The sequence below is a fragment of the Elgaria multicarinata genome, chromosome 1 (assembly GCF_023053635.1).
Source record: "Elgaria multicarinata webbii isolate HBS135686 ecotype San Diego chromosome 1, rElgMul1.1.pri, whole genome shotgun sequence".
In the NCBI taxonomy this organism is placed as follows: Eukaryota; Metazoa; Chordata; class Lepidosauria; order Squamata; family Anguidae; genus Elgaria; species Elgaria multicarinata.
In genome coordinates this window covers 174100360-174109654 of record NC_086171.1, presented here as the reverse complement: position 1 = coordinate 174109654, position 9295 = coordinate 174100360, and the positions used below count along the sequence as shown (strand labels likewise).

Sequence of the window (9295 nt, the reverse complement as noted above, 5' to 3'; positions counted from 1 at the left end):
CTTAGAACTACTGGCATAAAATAGAGTTTGCTTCTTCTTATGTCCTCATCACTTGCTGTTCTCTAGGTGGTCATGGGGCAGGGAGGGGGAGACTTTAACCCCAAGGTCCAGCCTGAGCTGCACCGGAGGTGGAAAGAACAGTCACATGGCTGGGAACAAAGGAGAGGTTAAAAAAAAAAAACAGATCTTGGAGGCTCTTAGGCGCAGCGCAGTGTTTCAGGGGGATAGACTTGAGTACACGTACAGACCTCTCTACCTTTTGGGGATACTGGCCTCTGCCGCAACCAGGAGCTGCTGGAGGCACAGGGCGGCAGCGTGATCTCCCAAGGAGGAAAGGGACAGGCAACGGATGGGGTCCCGAGGAAGAGGGCACCGCGGTGCTTCGATGCGGAGGGGGCAGCCAGAGGGCTCTGTAGCCGCCCAGAGCCACGAGGTCCGCTCGGGGGGCGCCGGCGACGATGCTGCGCGTGGGGGGGGGGGGGGGAGAGGAGAGAGAGGGAAGGTGCTCGGAGTTTCCCTGACGCGGCGGAGTTGCAGCCCGAGCCGAGGAGGCGGCGGCGGCGGCGGCGGCGAAGGAGGAGGCGGGGAGCGGAGCCAACCAGCGCGCCTCCTTCTCCGGCCGCACCGAGCCCGCGGCGCCCGGCTGCAGCAGCATGTTGGGCAGGGTGCGCTCGGCGGTGGCGCAACTCGTTGGGGGCCTGGGAGGCGGAGGAAGCCCCTCGAGCCCGCCGCCCGCCTCGGCCTCCTCCTGCTCGACGACGGCGGCGACGGCCGCTCCCCCCGGGCCCAGCTCCAGCGTCGCGCCTGCCGCCAGCGCCAGTAGCAGCGGTAGCTCTTCTCGGGAGCCGCCCCGAGGCAGCTTCTCGCGCCCGGCTTTCCTGCAGCTCACGCCCGAGGAACTTCTGCTGGCGGATGATCACACGGGCAGAGCCGTCCAGAGCCCCCGCGAGAGCCGCCGCCGCCTGCCCTGGAGCACCGGCTACGCCGAGTAAGCGAGCAACAGCGACCCGCGGCGCTGCTAGGCGGGAGGGGGCGACTCGCCTCGGGGGACGCTGGGAAGGGCAGCGCCTCCCGCAGAGTTGGGGGAGGAAGCCCCCGGGAGCGGGAGGGGCCTCTTTGCATATCCGGGAAGAGCATGGATGGTGGCGCCCTGCAGGTGGATCCGGGGGGGGGGGGGCTTGTGGGTCTTCTTGCGCTCTCGCTCTCGCTCTCCCCGCTACGCTCCTTCTCAGGCCTCCAGCATGTGATTTAGGATGGAGTGCCTTGCTATTAGCCACCATAGCTAAACAGAGTCCCAAAGTTTGCGGGTAGGGGTGGGGCGTCAATATGGTTCCGAATCCCCTTTGCTCCAACCTGCTTGTGGACTTCCCGCAAACACCTGTGCTAGGAAAACACTGCGGGCTAGGATGCTGGGCAGGGCGAGGCTGGGCAGGTATAGTCCACCGTAGTAACTCGGTGCGCGACGAGGCACTTGCCAGTCTACTGCCCAATTGATGGCTGCCGATCCCGCAGGCGCGACCATCCAATCCCTTCCTCGCCCACCCGTCGTAAATCTTGGTGCAGCTGCGCCGCTGTTATTCTTCTAGGCTGCAGGTTGGTCGTGCCCCCACCTTCTCCAAGGGCACGAGCGGCCGTGGGGAGCGGGCTGTTATGTGAAGAAGTGCAGGGAGGACAGCCAATCAGCTTTCAGAGAACTTTCACTCACCTTGAGCTGCCTGAAGATGGTTTATTTTTATTATTATTATTATTATTATTATTATTATTTTATTTATTACATAAAAGCTCTCTGGGCGGTTTACAAAAGTTAAGAACAGTGAACATTAAAAGCAAATATACAAAATTTAAGAACCATAAAAAGCATAAAAACAGACAATATCCATTTAAAACAACTGTTCTGGGGCCAGTTAAAAACAAACTCAGCACATGCTGTTAACTGCCTGGGAGAAGAGAAAAGTCTTGACCTGGCGCCAAGAAGATAACAATGTTGGTGCCAGGCGAGCCTCGTAGGGGAGATCATTCCATAATTGGGGGGCCACCACTGAAAAGGCCCTCTCCCTTGTTGCCATCCTCTGAGCTTCCCTTGGAGTAGGTTTGTGAACCTTTATGCAAAAGAGGTGGTTGGCGCCGGGTTAGGTGTCTGGGAGTTGTTCCTAAAGCTAGCCAAGGGGAAAGGAGGGGGGCCACTGCCTGTGTATTTGTTCGCACGCCCCCGTTCCCCTTAAAGATACGTTGGGATCTGGTCTATATCAGGATCATATGCATGCTTATGGGGAAATAAGTCCCACTGCATTCAATGGCCTTTTATTTGTAGTGTGCATAGGATTGCAACCTTTAAATCATAGGTGTTACATATGTGGCCCTCCAGATATTAGTGACATAGGAAATTGCCTTGTACTGAGTCAGAACATTGGTCCATCTACCCCAGTATTGTTAACACTGGCTGGCAGCCACTTTCTAGGGTTTCAGGCAGGAGGGCTTCCAGACCTACCTACCTGGAGACAGAACCTGGGACCTTCTGCATGCCAAATACGTGACCTACCACTGAGCTATGGCTGTGTTGTTGGACTACAACTCTCTTGATCCCTGACCATTGGTCATGTTGCATGGCTGATGGCAGCTGAAGTCCAACAACACCTGGAGGTTCTCTTTTCCTGCTTTAGGTGCGGTTGAACACTGAGAGAGTCTCATTCTTATCCCATGTGTTAAGTGTAGCTAAGAGTTCCAGGAAAGGACTGAACTCTTTGCCACCTTCTATAAAGTGCTGAGAGGGAGGGTGGGGGACGAACAAGAAATGTTGTTTGCTTCTTGGTTTAGGGAGGTGAAACCACCAAACAGAGCCTTCTCACAGTGGGCTTCTTCAGACAAAACACTAAGCCGTGGTTAGGCCACTAACCCCTTTACAGCAAATGGTTAGTGAGTGTGTTTAAACTATGGTTATGTAGCCACTACAGTTAGGAACAGTTCACACAACATGCTAAGCCAAAATGTTTAGCTCAAAATGCTTAACCACCATGGCTTAGCATGTCGTCTGAACAAAGTCATTGTGTTCTTTAGAATGCCTATGAAATACCCTTGAGAAAAGAGAACTCATGTGCAACAAAACCCTTCTCCCTACTGTCCCACATTTGTGAATACAAGTGGACAGCACCTGGCGTTTTCTAGGGCTTTGCCAGCAATAAATAGGAAAAAATGGAGATGATTGACATGGCTCCTGAATAAAGATGACATGCAAGTTCACAGAATATTCCCAATTTTGACACAGGGTGCTTCCAAATGGGGCTTTTATTATGCATTTGCCATGCAATTGGTATTGAGAGCATGGTGCCTCTGATACTAGAGATAATATGTAGCCATCATGACCACTACCTTTATCCTCCGTGAGAATGGAGTATGGGTGAAAGGATTTAAAACAAAAAATCCTCTTTGTGTGCTCTAGTCCCAATCCAGCTACTACCCTCCAACCCTGCTGTTGTTAAAACAACAACAAACAACAAACCAGACACATCAAATGCATTAATGCATTTAATATCACCACTTTTAGCCCTCACTCTCTGTCTCTGTCTCTCTCACACACACGCACACAAAGAGAGAGCTTTCTAGCTCCTGCAGTTAGGAGAAAAGCTTGAAAATATGTCCCAAATGTCTTTTTTGGACAGAATCCAGAAGATACAAAAATAGTCAACTATTTTTAAAAAAATCTTTCTGATGTTTAATTCAATTTCGTGCCTTGTGTGGGTGGATGCATTTTTAATTTTTGTTTTAGCTAACTCACCATGTTTTATTCTGATAAAAGTTCTTGTTCCTTTAACAGCTACTTGCTGGGTAGAAATTCAGCAGATGAAGCTTTTCTTGGCATGGAGATGCAGTGATTTGGAAGGCTGACATCTAGCTGTTAAAGACACAAGAGGTTTGCCAGGGAATGGTGGTAATGCTTGTTTTAGCTGGGACTCTTTAAAACAAAAAATCTATTTTGCTCTTCGGCTATCCAGCTTCATATTACAAATCACTCAAATGGCACTAAACAGAGTTTGCACTCCTTTCCACTTTTAATCTATTTGTATTCCTACATTTCACATACAATATAGAATAATTGTAGTTCCAGTTTTGAATATATTGAATGTTCCACATTTCTTAAGGTGGTCTTATGACTTCTTGCTGCTACGTCCTGACCTTAGTTTGCCTTTGTTTGGCAGGAAAGTACCTCCTGGTTGTAAGAAGGTTACTAGGGCTCAGCCCTGAGATAATGATATAGGTTCTAAATATAATTATCCAGGCAAGGGAGGCGCTGTCTTACTTATCTGGATTTCTTTTCATTTGAAACTTTTATTAGGGGCAGGGGGCATCTTGATCACTGTTTGTAAGTGAAGATTTAAGCTGCAGTCTATTTCCTCTTGAGAAGTCCTATTAAAATCACTGGGATAATTCTCATAGTTGTAGAATTCTGTGCAGTCCAATCCAGTGAAAGCATACTCAGAAATAAGTGTCCTTGAATTCAGTGGGGCTTAAGTGTGCATAGGAGTCCATCCTGGTCAACTTGAATATTAGATTGAAACCTGCTTCTAAGTAAAAGTGTTTAGAATTGAACTCTTTGGCTCTCAACAGAGAAAAATGTATTGGAGCAATCGTGTTGGGGAAAGGGCCTTTCTTATTTGGGAATAAGCCCCATTTTGTTGTAGAAAAGGATAATATATATTTAAAGTAAAAATAATAAATTGAGTGTCTGTAACCATGTGCATGCATGACCTACTGCCTCCTAAATATTCATGATTACATTTATATCCTGCCTTTTTCTTCTTACAAGGAACCTTAGGTGGCTTACATAGCCCTCCTCCTCCTCTCACATTTTATCCCCACAACAACCCTGTGAGGTAGGCTAGGCTGAGAGCTCATGACTGGCCCAGGGTAACCAGATAAGCCTCATGGCCAAGGGGGGGACTAGAAACTAGATCTCCCAAGTCTGAGTCCAGCACTCTAACCGCTACACTACACTGGCTCTCACTGGCTATATAATGAAAAGGAAAAAAGGATGCAGCAGCAACCAGCAGCAGCCCTGGTGGGGACACTTTGTCCTTCACGGCTGCTGCTGTCACCTGCTGTCCTCCGGGTGGTCATGAAAGGGCCCTGGGCTGTGGGGCCCTGGGCATCAGCCCCTAGGTCCAACCCCAGTTGCCCCAATGATTCCAACCATCCTTGTTCCCATTACCGACCTGTTTGAACAAAATATGCCTAACTTTCACTTCGTCCTTGATATGCCACTGCAAACCTGTCTATGAGTTAGTTCATCTGTCGTTGTGTACTTAACCAGCCTGTAGCGAAGCATTAAGACCGGGGTGGGTGTGGATCACTTGGAGTGCAATGTACCCATTTTATTGGTTTGACATGCAAGGTAGATGGATAGGTTAAAAACTTTGTTCTTTTCTCTATGTATGTGTGCAACTGGGGGTTTGCCCTTTGCAAAGATGGCACTGCACACACTGCTGTTCCTCTCCATTCCCTTCTTCTTTAAAAATATTGTGTTGCTTCAGAGGCACATGGTGGCTTTCCCTGGCCGCTCAGCACCAGATGAGTGGATCTCAGAGGAAGTCGTTTTAAAACTCCCTTGAGATCTGTTCCAACCACACCTCCTCAATGTCAAACCTTTTCTGCTCTACAACTGGTATTGCTGCAGGCTCCTGTCCATAGAACACTTCCTGTTTTACATCTCTACAACTTCCTCCCACAAGGTCGGGTTTTGCAACTGAGACCAGCACTGCCCTCCTTGTAGCAAAAATGAGGGGGAAACTAGCCAGAAAGAAACCATTCAGCTACTATGAGCAAAAAACCCTGCTTCATTTTGCTCATTTGGGTTCTTCATTGTGAGATCTGCTGGCTGCTGCTAGTCAGATTCTAGAAGGACTCCTCTTTCAAGTTTCTTTCAGCAGAGATAAAGGCTGCCTCGGAGGGCTTGAGCAATGTTCTGAAGCCACAGTTCTGTCTAGGGAGCAGCGAAGGCAAGGTCATGTACTTGATCTTAATCACTGAAAGTGCTTTGAGAGAGCTTCCCATGGTGTAAGGACACCTTCTTTTGTCTCACTGTTGCCTCTGGTCAAAGAGGCACTACAAAAACCAGGAAAGCCTGTTTATCGGAGGTAAAAGTGGGACAAGTGTACACATTCACCCAACAACACAACAACAACTAGGCCAGTTCTTAAGCAAAGTGAAGCAGACCACATGCAGGAGACAAAATGCATTCAGCTGTCCCTTGCTTTGCAAGTCCACTTTCAGGTTTCTTTATTTACTTATTTATTACATTTTTATACTGCCCATCAGCCGAAGCTCTCTGGGCAGTGCACAATTAAAAACCATAAAATACAAGTATAAATTTAAAACATTAAAAGTTTAAAAGGCAATATAAAACCAGCTAAATTAAAGACCAGGGAAAGCCTGTGTAAAAAGGTATGCCTTCAGGAGATGTTTAAAAGATATTACGTTTTCTGCCTCCCGAACCGCATGAGGGAGGGACCTCCAGGGCGTGGGCGCCACCACAGAGAAGGCCCACTGCTGAGATTCCTCATGGCGGCATTCTGTTCATCTCGGAATGGCCAGTAGGGCCTCCTCTGAGGATCATAGTTGTCATTTGGGTGTGTGTAAGGGAAGGCGGTCTGCTAGGTATCCTGGTCCCAAGTCATTTAGGGCTTTGTAGGATAACAACATAACCTTGTATGTGGCTCAGTAGCTAACAGGCAGCCAATGCAGTTCTTTTAATACAGGTTTTATATGAGCAGAGCTAGGTATCTCCGTGAGCACCCTAGCTGCTGCGTTCTGCGCTAGCTGCAGCTTCCGAACCACACACATGGGTAGCCCCACATAGAGCGTGTTACAGTACTTTAATCGTGAGGTTACCAGTGCATGAATGACCATGGCATTATCTTCCACTCAGCATTGGGTTTTGAGGGTCCTTGGGCAAAATGCCCTCAGTGCCCCCCCCATGAGTCTACCATCTAACCCCCACTGTCACCAGCTGCTGTAGCTCCTCGTCCTCCTCATTGCTACCACCTTCTTGCTTAATGAGCAGAGAGCCAGTGAGCAAGTCAGCAGTGGCATTCACTGCTTCTCTTTCTCATCACCACCGTTGTCAGGGCCAGAGCAGGAGGCAGGTGAGCAAACAGGTTGCAATGGTGAAGAGGAAGCAAAACCCCAGAGGGCTGGTTTCAGTGGGCCCCTGTTGGGGTGGGCCCTTGGCAGGTGTCCAACCATGCCTACCCTTGACGCTGACCATGCTTTCACTTTCTGAAAACAACAACATAATAATAATAATAATTTGTCTCCAGTTTGGGTTGCGCTGTGTGCAAGAGCTGAGGACACACAGGCAAAATGAAATCTACAGATCAAATCATCTGTTGTTTTTGATGGTTTAAAATTTTGTATATTTTGTAATGTTTACTGTTTTTAACTTTTGTAAACCACCCAGAGAGTTTCGGCTATGGGGCGGCATATAAATGTAATAAATAAATAAATAAATACTTGTCCCTAATGCCGTGCTGTGCTTTTCTGCATCTCTCTTTCCTGCCCAGGGTGATCAATGCAGGCAAGAGCCAGCACAATGAGGATCAAGCTTGCTGTGAGGCGTTGCTTGTGGAAAAGAGACGCAGCCTGAGGAATAACCCAGCCCCCAAAGAAACTCTTGGAAGTCCAGAAGGGGTGAGCAATGCAATGACTGGAGCTGCTTCTCAAAGTTAATTTTTAGCCCTAGAGCTACGCTTTCTATCCTGATTTGAGGGGAGGTGGTTCCAGTCCGCAGCCACCGATGAGGGATGGTTCACACAAGATATTAGATTTGCCATGGGTCTCATCTAGCCCACCCTCTCCCGTATCAGGCAAAAGTGTGTGCCTTCACTTCACTGCTTTTCCTCCTAAGCCTGACCCCTTTGCCATGTTACATACGGACTCTTAAATGCATCCTTCCCTTTCTCCTCGTCCAATAGCAGTGCAGGAGGTTAGGAAACCAAAGAGGAGGATGGCCCCTAAACCACGTGTGCAAATGTGCAGAGGACGGGTTAACTTGATCCCTGGGCCAGAAGGAGCTGACCGTTGCTTCAGCCTTGAGCTGCAGAGCTTGCAGAATTACACAGGAGTATCACTGTCTCTTTTCTTCTAGCTTCTAACCTGAATTTTGTTTCTTTGGGCATTTCTTAAGGACACTTCTCGCCCGCCCACCCATTTGACCTCTCACTCTTTTTTCCTTCTCCCTGCAGGGCAGCAAAGGCCTGTGCTTTTACTACTGGGGCTTGTTCGATGGACATGCAGGAAGTGGGGCTGCCATCATGGCATCCAAGCTGCTTCACTTCCATATCAGGGACCAACTCCGGGACCTGGTAGACATCTTACAAGACCCATCCCCTCCTCCAATCGCCCTGCCAGATGGTTCCAGGACAACTCTCAGAGAACCAAACAAGGCTCCTCTGGCAGAGGAAGATGTGGAGGTGCCAAACAGTGCCTTGCCACGCTTCCATATGGAAAAGGCAGTTTCCCATGAGAGTTTGGTGGTGGGAGCCATAGAGAATGCGTTCAAGCAGATGGTGAGTGAGCTGCGGAGTGGGAGATGCTGAAGGAGGAGAGCTGATCCAATGCCCTAGGAGAGCCTTCCCCAAACAGGTGCCCTCTAGATGTGTTGCACGACACCTTCCACCATCCCTAGCCAACATGGCCATTGGCTGGGGAAGTTTGGGAGTTGCAGTATGATTCATCTGAAGGTTGGGGAATACTGCTGTAATATCACAAAGACCCCAAATCCATTTCCTAGCCTAGTGCAGACTTTGGAAAGTTGCTGCTGCACCAGCTTAATCTGCAAGAAGTCCATCCTACCTCAGTCTCGGCCAGCCCTTCCTTGCAATTGAAACTTGATCCCAGTTCAGGAGTGGAGTGCAGTGGGGTGGAATGGACAAATGGTTGGGTTTGGACCTGGGAGACCCTGGGTAAAAAATCCCTGCAAGTGTGGCCTTGAAGGAGTTATTCACTCTCAGCCTAGACTATCTCACTGGTTTAAACAGGATAAGGTTCAATCTAATGCCCACTCTGCATCATCTGGGATAAGGGATGAAAGAAACCTAAATACTTACCTGGTTCTATATTGACCCACACAGCCTTCACAGTGACAGACATGGCATGAAGTGCGAACTGGAGAGAACACCGGTATCAGGGATGTGTTCCGATCCTTGCTGGCTCTCTTCCATCCGGAATGTGCATTCACTTCCTTTTGCAGCCAAGATGCTGACATGGCGACCCATGACTATTTTGGTCTGACAGGGTATTTGCT

The 9295-nt window shown here is 48.9% G+C and overlaps 1 protein-coding gene across 1 annotated transcript in view; it reads left to right on the top strand.

Annotated features, from left to right (window-relative positions):
- Positions 1 to 653: 653 nt before the first annotated feature.
- The window catches only part of PPM1J (protein phosphatase, Mg2+/Mn2+ dependent 1J), a 33197-nt gene continuing 24555 nt past the window's right edge, over positions 654 to 9295 (top strand). The window contains exons 1-3 of the mRNA XM_063119550.1: positions 654 to 988; positions 7554 to 7680; positions 8235 to 8558. Of these exons, the coding sequence (XP_062975620.1) occupies positions 654 to 988; positions 7554 to 7680; positions 8235 to 8558 (786 nt within the window). The remainder of the gene's footprint in view (positions 989 to 7553; positions 7681 to 8234; positions 8559 to 9295) is intronic.